The following is a 24,501-nucleotide window of genomic DNA, read 5'->3' on the forward strand; positions in this document are numbered from 1 at the left end:
AGACACACACGCACACACGAACATACACACGTGCAGGCAAGCACACACATACACATGCACAAATACACGCAAACACACACACACAGACGCACACGCGTATGCACACACACGCACAAATACACGCATGCATGCGCACACACATACCCGCACACACGTACAGACACATCCACGAATGCACGTACACACACATAGGCGTGCACACACACACACACACACAAGCACACGCACAAATACACGCACACATACACGTACGCACGCACACACACGTACATGCATGCACGCACACACATACACACACACAAATACATGTGCACACACATACACGCACACATGTACACACACGGATGCACACACACACACGTACATGCACACGCGCACGCAAATAGACGCATGCACGCACACACGTACACGCATACAGGCACACACGTGCACATACACACAAATACAGGCACGCACGGTTGCACGCACACACACACACACACACACACACACACACACACACACACACACACACACACACACGCATGCACACACATACACCCAAGCGCGCACACACAATCATGGTCCCTCTTAATAACAGCTCAATTAAAATGATACAAAAACATTTACATCCGTGAACAGCTTTAGGCACACTTGCACAAATGTGCACACAGGCCCACACACACTCACATGTTTACAGACACGTTTATCATAACTCTGTTTTAGCATTCTTATCAAGTTCATTTGGAGTTTTCATGTCATTTCTAAGCCACTTGTTGAAAACAGCTACGGGGTTGATGTTCCAGTGCTTATGGAAGGAGATGGGCACCTGGTGAGCTAAGAGGTCTTTGGCGTAGTCATCAGGGCGCGCCTGAAAGAAGAAAATCAGTTAAAAGCAGCTGCAGGAAGCAGCAGCAGCATGAAGTCAATGAAATATAAACATAACTGTCTAAAAACAGAAAACAGAGAAAGCCATTGAATTTTTCAGGTAAGGTCTCAGACGTCTGTTATCTCAACTTGACTCAGTCTTTGATAAAGTCAATCTACAAAAAATGGTTTTGAGTTTTAGGAAAAGAAAAACACAGATTTAAATCGGGTAGATGAATTTGTTTTGGTCTAATTTTGGCTTATGTTTATCCTGCAAATTAAAAACAATCAACAGATGTTTAAACATCCCTTGAGGATCCAAGTGTTACCATGTATGATGCAGCTTTCAGTTTCTGAATAATAAACTAAAATGTGTTTATCTCTGGTCATCTGAAACAGGTGCTCCACACGTCTTTAAGTAACGAGCAGCCGGATCAGGTTCCTCACATTTGAAGGACAAACTTAAAAAATGAGAAACTGGAGATTATTGATCAATATTACAGCTTTTAGTTTACCAACAGGGACCTACTGGGGTCATACAGCTCCTGTCTGACAGCTTAGAGAATAAAATATAAAAATGTGGAACGATCTGTTGGGACATTCCCGATATATGGCACAACGGCACTATAGCAGACACTCATCTATGTCATCAATTTTTGCTTTTGTCAACTGCACCGCCATAGCACCCTCAAAAACAAAGATATCTAACAGCAGACATGAAGCAGATTGAAGAATAATTCGCAGAAATCGCTAAAATATGAACGTTTATTCACCCGTGACTGGAGATGTAAAAGGATAGGCAGCAAGTGTTTTATTTGTGGACAGAAATGACAGAAAACCTGGGTTTGGAGATGGCGAGAGCATGAAGAGGTGGAGGAGAATGAGGGACGAATTAGTGCGTGTTAAAAAGTCTCTTAAAGCTGCCTTCCGGAGTTTTCCCCTTTCAGAAATGATGTATGATTATTCAGAAATCCATAAAAGTGATTACCTTATCATGTACTGTGATGTAATATAAGCAACACGTATTTTATTACTTATTTTTTTGCTAAGCACGAGCCCTGCCCTGCAGAGCTCCATTCAATAGGAAACTGAGCGCCGACCAGAACTAACCAATAGCGTTAGACTGCCGCTTAGACGCTTCACATTTAAGGAATACCTCGGCTGATGCAGAGTTGATGAACCTTTCACGGACAAGAACGTCTCTAAAATGTAAATATATGAAAACACAGCATGAAATGAGAATAATACTCGTAAAACAGCATGTTTTAGCTCTGTTTGTCAGCTAAGAAGCACATTTATAAACAGAAACGTGAAGTCGCCATCTTAAAAAAACAGAGGAATAGATTTTTTGTGTGATATGCTTGTCAGCCACTAGATGGTGCCATCAGATAAGAGAAATACTCCGGAAAGAAGCTTTGAATACAAAAAAACACAATCTAAACATACTATCTTGGATCGAATACATGACAGGATACCCCAGAACAGCGCTACGCCCTCTGTTGTCCTGGCGGGGAATTGCTTTGCAACACTCTCCAGAAAACGGAGAAGTCTGAAGACAAAATGCGTCCATCAATCCGCGCGTGTCTCCGCCTTGTGGAGCTGACGCAGAAGCATAAACCAAGCTTTACAGCTGTGCTTTGTCATAAAGTAGTCCCAAGTCTAAAATGGCGCCTGTGATTCTTTAATGTTATTATTTTCACTTGCAGTCAGTCGTATTATTTAGGTCACCAAGCAGAACTGGGGTCACTACTGAGTGGTTATAAAAATGTTTTTACTCATAATGCTAGTTCAATCCATTCACTTACTGTGTTTTATGCTAAGCTAAATACCGGAACTGCGCTGCTCTGGGTGGCTGCATGTTGGAGTAGTTCTGTTGACTATATGCAAGTTTAGCATTTTCTTGGGCATTTTTTCTTCTAGTTTCTCAAGAAAAACTGTATTTTTTGGACACTTTACTTTTCTGTTTCTGGTGCTGTGAAGCTTGGAGGATTTTTACAGCTATTTTTTTTTTAGCTTTTTTCACTTTTTGAGCATTTGTTATGATGAGTAACCATGGCAACAAGCTGGTTTACAATCGGGAGCAGCTGATTAACATTGGAAAGGCTGAAATAATACCTCCACTGAAGCCACAAATTCCAAATGAGCTAAAACGCAAGAAGCGTGGGTGCAGAGCGGGAGCAAAACGGAGACAGAGAAAGAGGAAATTCAAACCATCTCTTCCATCGATCATAATGGGCAATGTGAGATCACTGGCCAACAAGATGGAGGAACTCCAAGCCCTTTCAAGGACCCAGCCAGAGTTACGGCAATTTTGGAACCGCTGGAGGAGATAATGCAAAGAAGGATTCTCCAGAGAATCAAGAAAATGATGGACAACCCTGAGCATTCTCTTCACAAGACTGTCCGACAACGGAAGAGTGTCTTCAGTCAGAGGCTTCTTCAGTTTGGCTGCAACACTGACCGCTACTGGAGATCCTTCCTGCCAACAGCCGTTGTAATATACAACAACTCTTTGATGACTTGATTATTATTATTATTCTGAGCTACTACAGCAATCAATTTCCCTCTGGGATTAATAAAGTATTTTTGAATTCAATTGAATTGAAAGCTAAAGGAGTACAGCTGGGTCAGGAGAATTACTGGGCTGGTTACAAAATGTTTTTTCCACTTATCTAACTCTAGGAAATATTATATTTTTGGGTGGAGTATTCCTTTAAGATGGCCTTGACTGTGACTTTTACCATGTTAAATAACATTTTATATCAGAAATACATCCTTGTTACTGCAAATGAAGTGCACTTAGTCCTCTCATCCATTCATCGAGACAGTTCCTGGAAGATGGTATGGTTTTAGCACTACCTCGCTTGAGGTTCCAGGTGAGCTGAACTAATAGTGATATAAACCAGTGCAGGGAAAAGAAAGTGTCAGGAAAAATCTTCACCTGTGGGTGGGAACATCTGAGCTGTGAGCTCTGCAGCACACAGTTATTATACATGATCAGAAAAGGATGTCAAATACTTTTCTGTACTAAGAGAAGGTCGTGAACTTTCCTGTATCTGTCACCAGTTTCACACTGAACTACGATAATAAGCACATGATCCTGCCAGCACTGAGAGCATTTGCACTGGGAAACAAAGTGATGAGCTGCACCATATAACAGCTAAAAAAAATGACATTAAAGCAGTCCTCTTCTCTCAGTATGTCTTTTGGTTTTAAATAGTGCCGCCTGGATTCATGGCAGAAATAGAAGAGCCTTCTACTGCATTCCTTTCTCCTTGCTCGGTAGTGTGCATGGCACTTTCAAAGATTACTATTTTCTTTTTATTTCTTTTATTATATAAAGTTCACATTCATGCATTTGAATGACTGCATGCTTTAATCTCATCTGGACACAGAATTCATGATCCTTAAGGATCTTATCCTCAAGGCCTTTGTCTGTCTCTGTGTGCTGGGTGCACGGCTGCTTCTGCATTTTTCTGGAAACTGGAAACTGAAATTCACTTAAATGGATCTCGTCAGTTGGTCTCTCACCGCGATTGATAACATTTTTTCAACGATGAGAACGGGAGAAGGGGCTCCCGGATGCCCCTCCGGGACAGACCCAGTTGGACACATCATGGACTCCTGAAAACAGTGGAACTTGATCTGTCTATCTCAGCTGTCTGTGGAGGACTCTGAAGACGTGTGGATATTCGTGGTGTTGGTGTCAGGTTTCCTGCTCATTGGCCTTGGAGGCTACCTGGCTTACCGGAAAATTAACGAGCTGTCGAGGAATATTGGCCTGATCCCGGAGCTCAGAGATGGTTTGCTCTGCGCTGTGAATTCACAGACTCACATAATTGTCGAGATGAATCGTAATCTTAGGACTTTGGCGGAGATTCATTTTTTGGCACAAAAGCTGGATGCCATCAAGGAGAGAGTGGACGAATCAGCACGGATTGGGGTAGATTAATGTCCATTATTGGGATTCTGAGAGGTTGAGGACCAACAAACTGTAAGACAGAGAGGAAATTATCTCTGTCTGGCCCCAAAACAATTTCTAATCGGAATCTGGCGCCCTTGAGCCTGCAAGGCTCCAACGAAAACTACCCTCTCAGAAGATCTGTGGAATGTGCCGTCGCTATGGCAACTCAACTCCGTCTCCTTTCCCAGCCTGGGCGGGACTGCAGGAAGGCCGCTGAAACGTTCCAGGGTCACTGCAACCCTCCAACCCTCAATGCTCCTCCCCCTATCCACACTGAGGTGACATGCGCTGCTTCTATCGTGGCTGCAGGAACTGAAGTGGGGATAGTACCAACCCACCGCCCATCCTAGTGGACACTTATGTTGTGTTGTCTGAAGTCTGTTGCATATCTGTCTGAGGTGTTTGTTGCATAGCAAAGCTGCCCTCCTGGTGGAGGGTAACTCTGAAGTGCCTTTTTTTCCCTCCACCTGAACCAATCCTCATGTAAACCCCTCTTATCTCTATTAAGGTAGCGCGACTCAGGGTTGCGAATGACCACAGTCACCAATTCATATCATGTGTCTTGCCCGTGTATGTCTGATCTCTGAATTGTGTGTACTGAAACTCTAATTTCCCTCTGGGATTAATAAAGTATCTTTGATTTGATTTGATTGATTTGATGATCAAAAGTGTCATTCTTCAGCCATCCTTGTGCATTGTCTGAGTGTCTGCACAAGCTCTAGGTGGATTGCTGAAATTCACCAAAAACCAGTTTCCCAGATGACAGTGATTGTTTTAATTCACTTGCATGAAATAAAACAATCTTTAAAGCAACTCTGCTGATTTGAAAGTAAAACAAAAATCTGTTAGTCTATTGAAAATACATTGCATTGAGTTGACTGCTGAATATCATTGTTTTTGGATAAATCTGTAACATTTGCAATTAATTTTTGCATTCTTTGTAAAATATACTTTACACCAAACAAGTAATAGAAAAAAAAATAATTAAAACGGACAAATTGTCAATGTATTTTAAAAGAAGAATAGACAGTTTTGGCTTGCTTTTAGTACCCCCCAGTGTTCGTTTAATAGAACCAAAAGCAAAACCCACCTGCTTCCTGTGCGTTTGTCTTTTTAACACCTTAGTCTAACAGAAGGAATGTCTCCTCAGCCTTCATTAGTTTCTACAGGAGTGATTCATCACTAAATTAAACAATCAGCTGTGTTCATGATCTAAAACAAGCAGGAAACTTGCTGGAAGCAGACTGCAGCGCCAGGTATGTCAGCTCCATTTTTTCTAAGTCCCAGCAGAGCGGCCCGCCAGTCTGAAGTTGCAAGAGGAATATTCTGGCCACAGGGGCCGATAAAGGCTGGGTGGCCTTTCATGAACCCTGTAAAGGGTCATTTTAGCACATACTGGCTCAAGAAAATGATTTAAAAACATAAAAATTTTGCATAGTGTCTCTTTAACATTGTGTTTTGCACAATTTTCTTCTCTCAGGGAACATTTTTATTCACTAATAGAGTAAAAAAGAAAATGAAAACACGATTAACAACTTTTTAAATACAACCTGGTGAAAGAGAGGGCTGTGAGTGATGGGCAGCCCAAGAGCATTCAGGCACATCCCCAGCACCATGTCATCCGGTGCGTCGTCGCTGTAGCACTTGCATCCACTGTTCAGGATCCGGACCACAGCCTCCCGGCTGAACACCATGCTGCAGCAGCACAGCAGACATAAAAATAAACTGACCTCATTCAGTGTATCTGCACTGTAAATCACCAATCTAAATGCAAATGTCAGAAGTATGTTATAGCTATCGTTCTAGGGAGTCAAAATGTGTACAACGTTCACTCAGGGCAACAGGGTAACTGCAAACTGACACTGGTTTGAAATGAGAACAAATATGAATAGAAGAAAAAACTTGAAACTGTCAGGAAAATCAATCAATGCTCGCACCAATTCTTTCTGAGAACTCAATTTGAGAAAAGTGACATAACAGAAAGAAAATGTGTCACAGCTACAGTGGGGTTCTAGCTTACATTCTCCTACTGGGCTCACTTTAAGTTCCTCATTTAGTTTGTGTAAAAACAACAATAGAAGAATGTAAAGAGTAAAATCTATTCATTCTTCTCATCAGCAGCAAAGCATCATGGCAGTCCAGGATAAACCATTTGGACTCGAGAGACCACAAAATTACAGGAGAATTGCAAGATCACATTGGATTTCTCCTTAGCATCAATGAATGGAGATGGTGGTGTCATATGTGTGACGCTCCGGATAAAAGCCCCTTCACCCGTGCTAGAAAACACACCAACGCTCTCCTGAAAAGATGAAGGGAGCAGATGAGCTTTGTTCACTTGTAGTGGCGTGACGTTTACATGGTTAGGGAAATGCTAATCTGCAATTGTCCGTCAACCCATCCATCCATTTTCTTCTTATCTAAAGTCGGGTCGCGGTGGCAGCACCCTAAGCAGGGAGGCCCAGACTTCCCTCTCGCCAGCCACTTGGGCCAGCTCCTCTGGGCGAATCCCGATGTGTTCCCCGGCCAGCTGAGAGACATTGTCCCTCAAGTGTGTCCTGGGTCTTCCTTTGGGTCTCCTCCTGGTGGGAAGTGCCCAGAAAACCCCCAGAGGCTGACCAGGAGATATCCTAATCAGACACTTGAAGCACCTCAGCTGACTTATGTCAATGAAAAGGAGCAGCAGCTCTACTCCAAGGTACCCCTGGATGAAGGATGGATCCTCATCTTATCTCTAAGGCTAGGACCGGCCCCTCTATTGAAGGTACTTATTTGAGTAGTCTTTGGTTGCGGTTCAAATCTAATGGCCATTCAGTAGTGGTTGGAATGTAGATAGACCAATAAATCAAAGGTTCCATCTTCACTACAACAGACTGGAGCAAATACTGCAGATCCTCTGTTCCATCCTACCGTCACTCACAAACAAGAAACCAAGATACTTGGACTCCTCTGCTTGAGGAGTAAGAGGGATAATCCATTAGAAGTTAAATGATCGCACATTTTGATAATACAACTTTTCTTGCATCGATCAGTAGTTTGTATTTGTGAAAGCAGAATGAGCCCTATTGACATTCTGTCTCCTCAAAATTGGCTCTATTGACACTATTCTGTTGTAATTTACTTCAGATATTTATCGACTGCCTTTCCCGTAATGAAGCCTTAAAACCCTTTAAAAACCCGTCTAAATGAAGTTGAAACGTTACGTCTTTAAATTATAAATACATGTTTTCATTACACAGTCTTTCATTAATTTTCAGCCTCTTCATCATCTTAAAACTCACCCTCCACCTCCTGTGATGTAACTGTAGCCTCCCTGGCTCAATCCGTAGCCGTATCTCTCTCCGAGACACACGGGCTCGGAGGGGTCGTAACAGCTCAGCAAGACTCGAAGTCGGGGGAGGCTGAAAAAGGCATCACACACATTAACATCACAGACTAAAGCCTGGTTTATGCTTCTCCGTCAGCTCCGCAAGGGACAAACACACACGGATTGACGGAAGCGTTTTGCTCTCATACTTCTCCGTCTCCTGGAGAGTGTTGCAAAGCAATTGCCCAGTAGAACAACAGAGGGCGTAGCGCTGTTCTGTGGTATCCTGTCATGTATCGGTCCAAGATCGTGTGTTTATATTGTGTTTTTTGTGTATATAAGAGACTTTTAACACGGACATATTTGTCTCTCATTCTCCCACCGCTTCATGCGCTCCCCACCTCTAAACCCACGTTTCCTGTCATTTCCGTCCACAAATAAAACGCTTTCTGTGCATCTTTTCACTCCTCCAGTCACGGTAGGATGAAACGTTCATATTTTTAGAGTTTTTTCGCGAGGTATTCTTCAAGCTTCTCAGTGTCTGCCGCTAGTTATCCTCGGCTCTCTTTGCAATGGCGGCGCTGTAAACAACAGCGGCGTCCTGACCAATCACAAGCTTGCGTAATCCGTCTCGTTCGACGGATGTTTAAAAAAGTGGGCTCGACTCCGTACGTACTTGCGTGCCTGCCGGATCCCTACGCAAGGACGGATAATTGCGTTGCGTGTCTCCGCACTGACGCAGACGGAGAAGCATAAAGCCTGGTTTATGCTTCTCCGTCAGCTCCGCAAGGGACAAACACGCACGGATTGACGGAAGCGTTTTGCTCTTTTACTTCTCCGTCTCCTGGAGAGCGTTGCAAAGCAATTGCCCGGCAGGACAACAGACGGCGTAGCGCTGTTCTTTGGTATCCTGTCATGTATCGGTCCAAGATCGTGTGTTTATTTTGTGTTTTTTGTGTATATAAGAGACTTTTAACACGGACATATTTGTCTCTCATTCTCCCACCGCTTCATGCGCTCCCCACCTCTAAACCCACATTTCCTGTTATTTCCGTCCACAAATAAAACGCTTGCTGCGCATCTTTTCACTCCTCCAGTCACGGGAGAATTAAACGTTCATGTTTTTAGAGTTTTTTCGCGAGGTATTCTTCAAGCTTCTCCGTGTCTGCCGCTAGTTAAACTCGGCTCTCTTTGCAATGGCGGCGCTGTAAACAACAGCGGCGTCCTGACCAATCACAAGCTTGCGTAATCCGTCTCGTTCGACGGATGTTTAAAAAAGTGGGCTCGACTCCGTACGTACTTGCGTGCCCTACGCAAGGACGGATAATGGCGTTGCGTGTCTCCGCACTGACGCAGACGGAGAAGCATAAATCAGGCTTAAATCAGGCTTAACACTAAGTGACTATGAAACTGTCCATTTAGCTGCTGGAACTGCTGTCCCTTTGGCATCAGCCAGAGCCTTCCGCATCAACGGGTGACACAACCAAACTGAAAGCCAGTTGGAAGTAAATTTATGTTGTGGGCCTTTCAGATGTTTGAAAGGATGTTAACATCTCTCTGGATTTAGTTTTCCCAAACCGAGTGTTACTCTCTATCGCCGTGCAAACTTTTTCAAAGCTAAGAAAGAATCTGTTTGAAAAGTTACGGATATACGTCAGTCACATTTTGAGACGACCGAAAGACATTTCAACGGAAAATGTTCGTTGAAGCTGAAAATGTAACTGGGAGGAAGAGATTCTGGTTTTTTTTTTCACATCATGAAATCACACCTGATGAGAGTGTCATCATCCACAACGACGAGCCACTTGGTGTTCGGGACGGCGTTGCTTAGGAATCTTTGAAGGATCGCAAACGTTTTCCCACAGTGGCCTGCAAACAAAGACGTGTGTCAATAGAGAGGGCGGTAGGACTTAATTACATATTGACCTTGTGTGGTATTGTGGTCTGCAAAGATAAATGAGCCCGTTAGGAAGAAAAACACCCATATTCACATGTGCACATGCCTGGGTACGTACAAACACATCAGCAGGACAAAGATAGTCTACAAATTATATCCAACACTGAAGAAATGTAGAAGAAAAAGAATGAAAAATAGTCAAAAGTATTTAATAGTACCAAGTAAAATATTATCTTAGAAGCTTATTTGGAAAAAAATAATGAAACGTAGGACTACTGTGCCAAAACCTTGCAATGTGCACTACTTTGCATTTGCAAAGCACATTTGCTTTACAGTTTTTGTGCATCGTAAGCATAAACATGCAGCAGTTCAGTTTTCTCCTCAAGGACACCTGAACAGCACATTTGGTGCACACATCTGCTACTTCACAGATCAAACAAGTCAAGGTTTACAAGGCCCTTGCTTTAAATTATTTATATTTTTAAAGATTTCTAATGCAAAGAGGTCTTCAGGATGTTTCGATTTTGCCATTTGCATGAAAAACGTCTTTTTAAGCTTTAAGAATGAAAAAGAAATCAAAGTGTTTGAACGGCCGAGCAGCAAGATCAAACTTATTTCAACACGTTGGACATGATGGTAAGATGGACCAAAATGCTATTACCTAAAAGGAAAAAAGTAAACAAATGTGGTGATAAACAACATTAGCCAAAAGATAAATCATACAGCAGAATTCAGATATCCACACAGCACCAGGGCTCAGAGCCGAGGCACAGAAATCCCTGGTGGCATGCATCACAAAGAATCCTGAGACCCTACTGTTTTATTTATAAGAGACCCAAGGTTTTTTTCCTTTTTTCTTGGTATCTGAATACGGAATAAGACAGGACGTCCTGACAGGAATATAATCAGAATCTGACACGTTTAAAAGGCAGATCTCCACACACGGCTGGGGATCTCATATCTAGGAAGGCGGTTAGAAAAGTTTCAGATCCTTAACATAAAGTTTGATGTGGTGAAAAATATTAAATGACCACACAAAACTCTTAACGCCATAATGTCACAGAAAGCTCCACTCTGGGCTCAGATATTAAGTGATTAAATTTGTTTTCTCCACACAATAAAACTTTCTTATGCTATAGTTTCAGGGTCTTGTATCATTGTTCCCATCACTTCCTGTGCTTTAACTCTAGACTGCTGAGTTCATTTCTCCATTTTCCATTTTTACTTTGTCAGGAAATGTGTTTTCACCTGACTTTATTGTATTTTGTTCCGGGCGTTAAAATGACCCGATATGAAACTTTATTTATTTTTCTGCTCCTGTGTATACACCACTTTTTAAAATGTAGTTTGGTTCATGTATGAAAGCTAAAGCATTTAAAGAGCAAGTCACCCCCAGACCAACTTTGTTTTGCTGATATATATATATATATATATATATATATATATATATATATATATATATATATATATATATATATATATATATATATATATTAGGGTTGGGAAAATTAGAGCGTTAATTATGTAACGTGATGAAGGAGCTATTCCTCAAGGTTATTTAACTTTTTCCACAGTTGCCCTTGACACAGCGCCAGAGTGCATGAAACAGCCTCAAGGTCATGCATTCGCTTCTAAACTGTTTACTTTCCAGCAATGAAGACAGAAGATGAAGAGACTCGTTTCTTTTATCAAATCAAAGAACTCTATTTTCAATAAAGCTAATCAAAACAACTGTTAGTCAATAATACAATGTGACCGATCTGTGAAATCACAATATTATGATTAATATGTTTTAATAAGAGACTGACTTATTCTAGTTCACTAGACACACTGACACACGTAAGGAAAACAATCACATGACACATTGCTGTACTGATCCAATCAGAACCTTCCTAGTCTGAAGCGTGACATAGTCTCTGTGGTGTTTATAAATCTGCCAGCTTTGATTCGTCCAGAATCAAAAACATCCAGATTAATAAAACAGTTCCAACGCCATCTTAAGCTCAGTTCTCAAGATCCCATGAAGTTCATCGCATGCTAAGCAGAGTAATCGGACCGCCCTTTCTGTACTTCTCTTTTTAAGCTGAGAATCATCAAGCTGGGAAAATTCTGTTTGTTACCAACCAAGCAACGGTACCTTTCAGAATAAAAGCTGAACTCGCGGACCCAAGGAGGGTCCCCTTTTTGACGCTGTAAACCACCTTTTTACCTGGAGGTTATCCAAAGACTGGTTTGTCGTACTGTTGACGCTGTTTCATCGGTTCCAGTACCAGAGGAGGGTCTTGGACCTGGCATCCAGATCTGTACGGTGGTCTCAACTCTGAGGGTATGTGGATGTGACAAAATGGCGTCTCATGTGGTTATGAAGCTATTCTGATAAGTTAGGAGCAAAACCTCATACCCCACTCAGACTTTGTTTCTACGGATATGAGGGTTCTGAATGACACACATTCACACACACCATACATCTCACACCACATTCAAACAGAACATCCATCATTAGAGAGTTAGTCTTGTTTAAATTGTTTACAATTATTTACAGGGATGTGTATTGTTGAAATTCTGGCGATACGATACATATCACGATACAGGGGAGACGATAAGATATATCACGATACATTGCAATACATTCAGTCAGATGGTACAAGCAATTTTTTTTACTGAATTTATTGTAAGAATGTTCAACAAACAGACCAAACTGATACGTAACATGTTTAACATGAAGTATCTGACCCACGATGGAGGGATTTACATTTCAATGGTGGAAACAAAACCCGTTGCACACTGTTGCCAACTAGCAGGTGGCGATTGAACTGCACAAAACGAAAAGAAAATACACAAATGTTTGCATGTAAATTCTTTCAAAGATTAGATACATGGCTTTTGAATATCAATGTAATAATCGTAGGAAAAATATCTCGATATATTGCCATATCGATATTTCCAATACACAGCTTTTGAATATCGATATAATATTGCTGGAAAAATATCACGATATATTGCCATATCGATATTTTCTTACATCCCTAATTATTTAGTTATAAACCATCTTAAACGTTTGAAGGTCTCTCTCTCTCTTCTCTTGTCTCTAAGTTATTACAAGGTGTCATCTAAATCCCTGCTTTAAAAAGATCCAAACTTCTGAATAAATAAACCAGTGTCCGCAAGATGGATTTCATACTAGATATGAAATTTTAATGTCTTGTGGTCCTTAATTAATTGTAATGAACACTCGTTACAATTATTAGCGTTAATTTCGTTATTTTAACGTGTTAAAAGTAAATGACGCAATTAATTTGACCATCTCTACAACCCGGAGCCACCATTCTCTAAAAATTCTCCATATTTTCCCCTGAACAACATGCTAAACCATCATTTACTGAGCCCGAAAAATGATCAAGTTTCTACCCATATTATGGACACTCAGCATCGAGGATTCTTATGAGGAGAAGATGAACAGAGGCAGAGCGCTCATGCGCTCCACCAGCATCTGCGTCTTGCGCACGGCCACAGTAACATTCTCTAAGCGGCACCACCAAAATACATTTAACACACGATCGTTCATAACTGCTTTGGTACTTTCTGTCTTTTATTCATGCCTGACGCGCATCGCTGCTGCGCTCATCACCTGAGCTCCACGGCCACGGCCAGGCAGCGTTTTTTCTGGAGAACTAGATCCCGCATCTCCCTGTGGCAAATGCAGGACCAGAGACAGACAGGACTAGCCTGGCCGGCCAGACTCGTCCTCTGTTTAATTCTGCACAGAGAAAGAGTCTGGTAACTCACAGGCAGAGAGGCACTTGAGGGGCGGGACTAGGCAGCTCAAAAACAACCAATCACAAAAAAGACGGAAATGCCGACTGTACCGCGCAACGCTGTAGTTTTTTTTTTACCTGTAGTAAAATAAGGCGTCTGGCAACGGCGTAATTATCCTTTTTTGTTTTTAGAAGAAGAAATGCTTTTAGTGCTTCTACTTGTGGTTTTAAAGACATTGAAGTCATTTAGAACAGAGGAAAGAGCCGCAGCGAACTCCACCACTGTCTTCGTTGTTTATGAGAAACTGAGCATAGCCGTGTGTGACGTCCGCGATGCTGTACTTTTTTTTAGCTGTGGTCAAAAATGGTGTCTGGCGACAGAGCAAGCATCCTTCTTTAGAAAAAATGCTTTTAGCACCTCTACTTGTTGCGGTTTTAAAGGCGTGTCCAAGTCATTTAGAACAGAGGAAAGAGCCGCAGCGAAGGCCGCTTCAGTCGCCATGTTCAACAAACTCGGCGTTATGGTGTGTGACGTACGCTACTCTCAGCGCTGATTGGCTCGGTTAGAATTCTCAGGGTGTGGGGTTATTTGAATAGGAGAGTTTCCAGACCCTTTCTCTGTGCAGACTTAAACAGAGGAGGAGTGTGGCAGGCCAGGCTAAGACAGGACAGGATAATAGTCAAATAATAAGAAAACAAAACAAAGAGCTTGGAAAGGAATATGTAGGTGGATTTATCCCACTACATGTTTTAACGTTATAAAGTAAATATTATTTATAAGCTCATTATATTCATATATTCCACACAATTCAGATCACCTTCAAAACTCCCACCCAGGGCCGTATCAAAGCATTTGGGAGCCATGCCAGCGAGGTGTCCCTTATTTATTTTTTGGGGAGTAGGCAGTCCTAGTTCAACTGATGCTGTGGAAAATGACATTTCCATTGAATAACATAAGCTCACTGTGCTAGATTTATTTCCTGTTCATTGTTTACACAATAGACTTTTTCTAACAATGTTTTTGAACAGAAACTGGATTTTATTTTAGGTTTTCTCTGTTAAAGACAGTATTCAGTGATTTAACACACAAGTAAAAGCACAAAGAATGCACTTTCAAAATAAAATGAACCTCTTGTATATTTTTGCATGTTTATTGCTTGATTTTTCTTGGAAAAAAGTAACTGATTGCGATTAATTATTTTCAGATTTTCAATTAATTAGTCAATTTATTTTAATCAATTCCCAGCATCGTATTTTCCGGAGTTTAAGTCGCTCCGGAGTATAAGTCGCACCAGCCATAAAATGTATAATGAAGAAGAAAAAAACATATATAAGTTGCATTTTGGGGGGAAACTTTGTTATTTTACTTACAAAATCTGAGACCAAGCATTTTACAGTGCAAGACAAGTACCAGTAACAATAACAGAATAAACAATCAGGGTGCAGCAGCGCGCCACGGCCTCCAGCAGAGGATTGCAGTGTTTCAAACCCTCCCAGCGGAACAGGGGAGCTCATTCCTGGGTCGGAGCCGCCCAACCCGCAGCAGCGTGACACGGTCTCCATTAGGTGATGGCGGGGCAGAGGAGCTGAATTCTGGACCGGAGCCAGCCCGCAGCAACGCGGTATACATAATTTGGTATATAAGTCACTTTGGTATATAAGTCGCAGGACCAGCCAGACTATGAAAAAAAGTAAGACTTATAGTCCGGAAAATATGGTGTGTGTATATATATATATATATATATATATATATAAATAAATAAATAAATAATATATATATATATATATATATATATATATATATATATATATATATACACACACACACATATATGTATATATATTTACACTCAACAAAAATATAAACGCAACACTTTTGTTTCTGCTCCAATTATTCATGAGATGGACTTAAAGATCTAAAATTCATTCCAGACACACAATATTACCATTTATCTCAAACATTGTTCACAAATCAGTCTAAATGTGTGATAGTGAGCACTTCTGCTCACAGGTGTGCCACATCAAGATGCTGATGTGACATCATGAGTAGTGCACAGGTGTACCTTATACTGCCCACAATAAAAGGCCACCCTGGAGAGTGCAGTTTGGTCTCACAGCAAAATGCCACAGATGCCACAAGCATTGAGGGTGCGTGATATTGGCATGCTGACAGCAGGAATGTCAACCAGATCTGTTGCTCGTGCATTGGATGTTCATTTCTCCACCATAAGCCGTCTCCAAAGGTGTTTCAGAGAATATGGCAGTACATCCAACCGGCCTCACAACCACAGACTACGTGTAACCACACCAGTCCAGGACCTCCACATCCAGCAGGTTCACCTCCAAGATCCTCTGAGACCAGCCACTCAGACAGTTGCTGAAACAATTGGTTTGCATAACCAAACAATTTCTGCACAAACTGTCAGAAACCATCTCAGGGAAACTCAACTGCATGCTCGTTGTCCTCATTGGAGTCTTGACCTGACTCCAGTTCGTCGCCGTAACAGACTTGAGTGGGCAAATGCTCACATTCAATGGCATCTGGCACGTTGGAGAGGTGTTCTCTTCACGGATGAATCTCGGTTTACATTGTTCTGGGCAGATGGCAGACAGCGTGTGTGGCGTAGTGTGGGTGAGCGCTTTGCTGATGTCAATGTTCTGGATCGAGTGGCCCATGGTGGTGGTGGGGTTATGGTATGGGCAAGCATCTGTTATGGACGAGGAACACAGGTGCATTTTATTGATGGCATTTTGAATGCACAGAGATACCATGATGAGATCTTGAGGCCCATTGTTGTGCCGTACATCCATGAACATCACCTCATGTTTCAGCAAGATAATGCACGGCCCCATGTTGCAAGGATCTGTACACAATTCTTGGAAGCTGAAAATGTCCCAGTTCTTGCATGGCCAGTATACTCACCGGTCATGTCACCTGTTGAGTATGTTTGGGGTGTGCTTGACCGCCATATACGACAGCGTGTACCAGTTACCACTAATAACAACTTTGCACAGCCATTGAAGAGGAGTGGACCAACATTCCACAGGCCACAATTGACAATCTGATAAACTATGCGAAGAAGATGTGCTGCACTGCATGAGGCAAATGGTGGTCACACCAGATACTGACCGGTTCTGAGTCCGCAGACCCCCAATAAAGCAAAAAAAACCTGCACATTCCAGGGTGGCCTTTTATTGTGGGCAGTATGAGGTACACCTGTGCACTACTCAAGATGCCAGATCAGCATCTTGATGTGGCACACCTGTAAGGTGGGATGGATTATCTCAGCAAAGCACAGGTGCTCACTATCACACATTTAAACTGATTTGTGAACAATGTTTGAGAGAAATGGTAATATTGTGTATCTGGAATAAATTTTAGATCTTTAAGTCCATCTCATGAAAAATGGGAGCAAAAACAAAAGTGTTGCTGATGCTGGATGAACTCCTTTTGGCCTTGAAAAAAAAACACCACGTAATAATAAATTCATGCAGGTTTCAGTTGTGTGTGTTAAACATTTCAGGCATCATTACATTAAAGTTTAATTTTTTAGGCGATCAGAGTGAAATCACAGCATAAAACCGTAGAAACTCCAGTACATAAAATTAGTTATGAGCTTCATTTCACTGACAGTGTGCACTCACAGAAGCTCAGTCGTTTGGCCGTTTACCAAACCGGTCCTTACCGATGGACTGTGGACTGCTGCCAACATCGGAAAGCTGCCGCTCAAAAGTAAAACCCTGGCATGTGCTTTGAGTGAGAATGACTGTGGAGATACTCTGATGTTGCCCAAGCCGGCTTTTTATAAAAGAATCAACATAAATTAATGCGTCAAAGAAAAAAAGATATTTGTGTGTCTTAAAGAAAATAACTCTATTTTCATATTTTACATGCACATTTTTTGCACATTTTAACGTGAAATTATAATGCTGTTTACAAAAAACTACAAATGTGGGAAACTATTTAATGTAATGAGTTATTAAATCATAAATGCCAAGTGAGAAACACTACATGGCCTTTATAAAAGAATTGATGTTAAAGGTTTGGTTGGTTCTGCTTATAATGGGTCACTCAGAGTTTTTTGTGCAGGCTGAACACGAAAATAGTCTCCTACACATATCTCCTGCATTAGCTTCTGATGGAAAAAATCTAGGATTTGAAAATCCTCACAGATATACGTCACTCTGTGAAATAGCCTTCATGGACTCACCGATCTTGACTTGTCTTCTGTCTATTCTACACAGAGGACGAGTCTGGATACTGAGAGGCAGAGAGCACAATGAGGAGCGGGACTAGCCAGCTCAAAAATATCCAATCAGAAAAAAGAGGGAAATGATGACTGTATCGTACAACGCTGAAGTTGTTTAGCTGTAGTCAAAGACGGCATCAGGCGACGATGCAAACATCTTTAGAAGAAAGGCTTTTAGCCCGTCTTCTTGATAGTTTTAAAAACATGTCCAAGTCATTTAGAACAGGGGAAAGAGCCGCAGCGAACTCCGCTTAAGATCTTTGTCGTTTATGAGAAACTGAGCGTTGCGGTATCTGATGTACGCTGCCCAGCGCTGATTGGCTTGGTTACAATTCTCAGGGGGTGGGGTTGTTTGAGTGGGAGCGTTACCAGGCCCTTTGCTTCCCATAAGGAAGCACTGGCATGGACTGACCGGGAACAAAAGGACCGCTTTGCAGAAAAAAGTAAAATTGTAAAATTTCTTTGGAATCACACCGAGTTGTGTCACGTTGTGGGTGTGGATGACGGCGGACCGTGTGTGGAGGAGCAGCTCCGGAGGTAAAGATGCAGGCTCGGATAAAGTAAAAATGGTTTTAATAACAGTGCGGGAACGGCAGGACAAACACAACGCTGAGAGCTAACACAATGATCTGACAAAGACTGATACAAGGAGGGAGGTATAAATACACAGGACAAATGAGGAACACATGGGCAGGTAACAAGGGGCAGGTGAGAACAATAAGGACTAATCAAGGGCAGGAGAGAGACACAATCAGGGAGGCAGGGGCAGACCGTGACAGTTGGTGCTTGTGTTTAAAGGGTTTGTGCACAGGAGAGCCACGTGGAATGTAGTCACAAATACATTCAGATTTATTGATGAACTGTAGACATAAAGTGTCTTACTTATGTCTGAACTTGGAAGGAAATTTAGCAAAGTTTCCACCCAGATTTTTGTGTTTTCATGTGTTTTTAGTTTCATCACAGCTGTGAAACATTGTTCACAAAGCCTTACAAACATGGTCTGGGACTAATTTCCTTGTTTTCTGTGACATTAAAGGGACTTTATGGAGTTTTGAATTTTTATGCTCGCGATTGCCCCCTCAGGCCAAAAGCGTAACGGCAGCTTCAATAGTAGGCTCGTGCACGAGGCGCGCATGCTGTACGTGCACACTCCTTAACGAAAATAACAGCTGAGACAGTCCTGTGTGTGTGTGTGTGTGTGTGTGTGTGTGTGGCCTGGAGGACAGGAGAACGTGCAGATAATTAATAAAGTAATTTGGTTCTGTACCTTTCTCTTCAGCACAGCCGACAAAGGTTTATGATGGGTCAGTCCTCCTGCATGCTCAGATCATTCCCTTCCCTTGCTTGAAAAATTGTTCCAAAATGAAAGTTGAACCCACATCTTTTTTTCTGTGAATTCAATGCCGTTCAGCGAGTCCCAAATAAAAATTTGGGCATCTTACTGTAAAAAAATATACCATTAATGTAAAAAAGAAACTCTAAATAGACAATGTTCACATCCAGAATCAAACCGGGGTCTTCTACACAAGAGTCTGACGTCTTACTAGGTGAGCTAAAGCACCAGTGGAGTCCTCTGTATCTGTAACATTTATATCCTTGATGACAGCTGAAACAACGTTCAAAGAACGGTTCGGAGTGAAAATGGCTATTTTGTTGCTAATTTGCAGGAAATATCTAGAAGAAAGTTCTACAGAAAGTAGCTAAGGGTCCTCAGAAATGTAGCTAGCTTTGTCACTAGGCGTTAGGAACAGCGACAAAGTGGCACTGCCTCTCTCTCTGCTGCTAAAGCTATGGATAGCAAATGCTACGGGCGATGCCTGAGCGTGAACGCGCATGAAGCAGCCTGCTCGACCCGAGCATCTCTCTTTTTCTGTGATTTTACAGAAAAACAGGCAATCACAGTAAAAATGCCAGGGCTCATTCTACAGGACCAGGGCATTGCAGGAGAATGTATGAAGAAGACATTTATTATTTCTATACATGTTTTGGCTGTCAAACTTCCAGAATGCCCCTTTAAATATAAATCTTTAGTTTTCTCACTGTTAGGGGGTTACAGGAAACTAGACGGCTGCATTGTTAAAGAACAAATGAAACAACAAAGCAGATTTCTCTTTACACAATACAATTATCAAAAGAAAGATTAAGCGAATAAACAACATAAATTCCATTTAATCATCTTTTGCAGTCGTTTTTCTTTACTTAAGTAATTTTCTGCTAGTTAATGTGATAAGTCTGAACAGCCCCTAATGAGATTCTTAGACTAATTAAAGATTATAAAGCCTCGGATATTTTTCCTGACATTATTAAAAGTCTGTAAAGCAGCTTTTAGCACCAGATCGGGTTCGTATCTGATGAGTTAACATGTTCTGATCCTTACAGAGATGTAGCTGCTTTAGCCAGCCTAGCATCACCTCCTTTTTATTCCTCTTTTCTCTCACTAAATATTAGTTTAGGCACTCAAAGGGGGTCGCCTGGGGAGTAATTCCATGTAGAACCGCCACTGATGGCACACAGCCATCAGAGAGACACTTTCCATTCAGCGTTGAGCGGGAAATGAAAGCTGGAATCATCCCTCGTCTTAATCTTAAGATCTGTCAGAGAGAAGATATGAAAACATTTAAAAACGTATGTTTTAGTGTGAATATAGCTAAAGTCTGAGAGGATCTGTGCTGAGAAGCTGGTATGTGAAGAGCCGCAGCGGCAGTAAGGCACAAGGGTTTGCATCAAAACCCACGTCTATCTTGATAAACCTCAGAACACAACAGACCGGTCTTAATAAAAAACAAGTAGCCAGCGGCAATCTGCAACCTTCACTTTCTCAACGAAGAGGTTTCAAAAGACAACCTTGTTACAGGACTAAGCTGCCTGAAGATAGAAGCTCAAGCTGGAGATTGAACCAGACTCCTTTGAACAACAACCTTTACCCGCTCTACCGTGGACTGAAAATGTCTACAGCCAACAAAAATCCTATTAAGGTGAGACATGAATCAGAGGTCTTTAGAGGAATTTAGTGCCGAGAGCTACCTGACTGTAGAATAAGTTTGGCTCATGCCTCAAGCAAGTAAAAGGCATGGAGTCCTTGTACTGTTTCTGCAAACTATCCCGGATCATTCTTATACAGATTTCACAATCAACTCCTTTCAATGTTTTATTCATTTTATAACACCTGCCCTGTCCAAGCTCCGCTAATTAACCGTACAAGGACATGAGCAGATTTCTGCACGTACAAATCTTTTTAAATGAACAGCGCTCATTTCCGAAAGGGTGTGACAGGGCTATGAATGAAATAACAGAAATATCTTGTCAAACTAACTTGACCCTTCTGACAAGTTAATTCAGAGACGACAGCAGCTGCTTTCAAAATGTTGCCAGAGGGTAAAGCTGACATGAGCCAGGAAAAGCTGATGTGGCAAATGAAAACATAATTGCCTTTTATGGGACGGCTTTCAGCTGATGGGTTTAGAGAAGCATCCATGTGCCCATCTATCTATCCATCCATCCAGCTGTCCATCCATCCATCCATCTATCCACCCACCTATCATCCATTAATCCGTCCATCTATCCATCCATCCAGCTGTCCATCCATCTATCCGTCCATCCATCTATCCACCCATCTATCCACCCATCTATCATCCATTACTCCATCTGTCCATCCATCTGTCCAGCTGTCTCTATCTATCTATCTATCTATCTATCTATCTATCTATCTATCTATCTATCTATCTATCTATCTATCTATCATCTATCTATCCACCCACCTATCATCCATCCATCCATCCATCTATCCACCCACCTATCATCCATCCATCCATCTATCTATCCATCCATCCATCTATCCACCCACCTATCATCCATCCATCCACCCACCTATCATCCATCCATCCACCCACCTATCATCCATCCATCCATCTATCCACCCATCTATGCACCCATCTATCCACCCAACTATCATCCATCCATCCATCCATCTATCCACCCACCTATCATCCATCCATCCATCTATCTATCCATCCATCCATCTATCCACCCATCTATCATCTATCCATCCACCCACCTATCATCCATCCATCCATCTATCCACCCACCTATCATCCATCCATCCATCTATCCACCAATCTATCATCCATCCATCCATCCATCCACCCATCTATCATCCATCCATCTATCCACCCATCTATCATCCATCTATCCACCCATCTATCATCCATCAATCCACCCATCTATCATCCATTAATCCATCCATCCAGCTGTGTCTGTCTGTCTGTCTGTCCATCTATCCATCTATCCATCTATCATCTATCTATCATCCATCCATCCACCCACCTATCATCCATCCATCCACCCATCTATCATCCATCCATCCACCCACCTATCATCCATCCATCCATCTATCCACCCATCTATCATCCATCCATCCATCCACCCATCTATCATCCATCCATCTATCCACCCATCTATCATCCATCTATCCACCCATCTATCATCCATCAATCCACCCATCTATCATCCATTAATCCATCCATCCAGCTGTGTCTGTCTGTCTGTCTGTCTGTCCATCTATCCATCTATCCATCTATCTATCATCCATCCATCCACCCATCTATCATCCATCCATCCACCCACCTATCATCCATCCATCCACCCATCTATCATCCATCCATCCACCCACCTATCATCCATCCATCCACCCATCTATCATCCATCCATCCACCCACCTATCATCCATCCATCCACCCATCTATCATCCATCCATCCACCCACCTATCATCCATCCATCCACCCATCTATCATCCATCCATCCACCCACCTATCATCCATCCATCCATCCACCCATCTATCATTCATCCATCCACCCATCTATCATCCATCCATCCACCCACCTATCATTCATCCATCCACCCATCTATCATCCATCCATCCACTCACCTATCATCCATCCACCCATCTATCATCCATCCATTCACCCACCTATCATCCATCCACCCATCTATCATCCATCCATCCACCCACCTATCATCCATCCACCCATCTATCATCCATCCATCCACCCACCTATCATCCATCCATCCACCTATCATCCATCCACCCACCCACCTATCATCCATCCATCCATCCATCTATCATCCATCCATCCATCCATCCACCCATCTATCATCCATTAATCCATCCATCCAGCTGTGTCTATCTATCTGTCTGTCTGTCTGTCTGTCTGTCCGTCATTCTGTCCGTCCGTCCGTCCGTCCGTCCGTCCGTCTATCTATCTATCTATCTATCTATCTATCTATCTATCTATCTATCTATCTATCTATCTATCTATCTATCTATCTATCATCCATCCATCCATCCATCCATCCATCCATCCATGACAAGGTTTTCAGACTATAGCAGAAGAAGATGCATCACACTCACACCTCCCCTATCCCAGGGTCTCCTTATTCCTGCCAATCACGCAGAGAGCAGTCCCAGAGCGACACACTATCAAGCTCTGTTTACCAAGTGGAACCAGTGGTTGTTAACAACAGCAATCTCTGATTTCTGGCTTTAGTTTCAACATTTTCATCTCTACTGTGATTTAGACTTTCACTTGAGTGGCATTTCTCCAAAGCTTCAAACAAACAAACAAAACAAAAAAAGCATATATATATATATATATATATATATATATATATATATATATATATATATATATATATATATTCCACCCATCTATCATCCATCCATCCACCCACCTATCATTCATCCATCCACCCATCTATCATCCATCCATCCACCCACCTATCATCCATCCACCCATCTATCATCCATCCATCCACCCACCTATCATCCATCCACCCATCTATCATCCATCCATCCACCCACCTATCATCCATCCATCCACCTATCATCCATCCACCCACCCACCTATCATCCATCCATCCATCCATCTATCATCCATCCATCCATCCATCCACCCATCTATCATCCATTAATCCATCCATCCAGCTGTGTCTATCTATCTGTCTGTCTGTCTGTCATTCTGTCCGTCCGTCCGTCCGTCCGTCCGTCCGTCCGTCCGTCCGTCCATCCATCTATCTATCTATCTATCTATCTATCTATCTATCTATCTATCTATCTATCTATCTATCTATCTATCTATCTATCTATCTATCTATCTATCTATCTATCTATCTATCTATCTATCTATCTATCTATCTATCTATCTATCTATCATCCATCCATCCATCCATCCATCCATCCATCCATGACAAGGTTTTCAGACTATAGCAGAAGAAGATGCATCACACTCACACCTCCCCTATCCCAGGGTCTCCTTATTCCTGCCAATCACGCAGAGAGCAGTCCCAGAGCGACACACTATCAAGCTCTGTTTACCAAGTGGAACCAGTGGTTGTTAACAACAGCAATCTCTGATTTCTGGCTTTAGTTTCAACATTTTCATCTCTACTGTGATTTAGACTTTCACTTGAGTGGCATTTCTCCAA

At 42.0% G+C, this 24,501-nt stretch overlaps 1 protein-coding gene across 2 annotated transcripts in view; it reads right to left on the bottom strand.

The window, feature by feature from the left end:
- Positions 1-479: 479 nt before the first annotated feature.
- The window catches only part of b3glcta (beta 3-glucosyltransferase a), a 128,915-nt gene continuing 104,893 nt past the window's right edge, over positions 480-24,501 (bottom strand). For both annotated transcript variants that reach the window (XM_070543607.1, XM_070543608.1), the window contains exons 12-15: positions 9,887-9,986; positions 8,092-8,211; positions 6,361-6,505; positions 480-850 (exon numbers count right to left, since the gene is read on the bottom strand). In XM_070543607.1, coding sequence (XP_070399708.1) covers positions 689-850; positions 6,361-6,505; positions 8,092-8,211; positions 9,887-9,986 — 527 coding nt within the window. In that variant the 3' untranslated portion in view covers positions 480-688. The remainder of the gene's footprint in view (positions 851-6,360; positions 6,506-8,091; positions 8,212-9,886; positions 9,987-24,501) is intronic.

This window comes from Nothobranchius furzeri, chromosome 13 (genome assembly GCF_043380555.1).
Source record: "Nothobranchius furzeri strain GRZ-AD chromosome 13, NfurGRZ-RIMD1, whole genome shotgun sequence".
Classification (NCBI taxonomy): domain Eukaryota; kingdom Metazoa; phylum Chordata; class Actinopteri; order Cyprinodontiformes; family Nothobranchiidae; genus Nothobranchius; species Nothobranchius furzeri.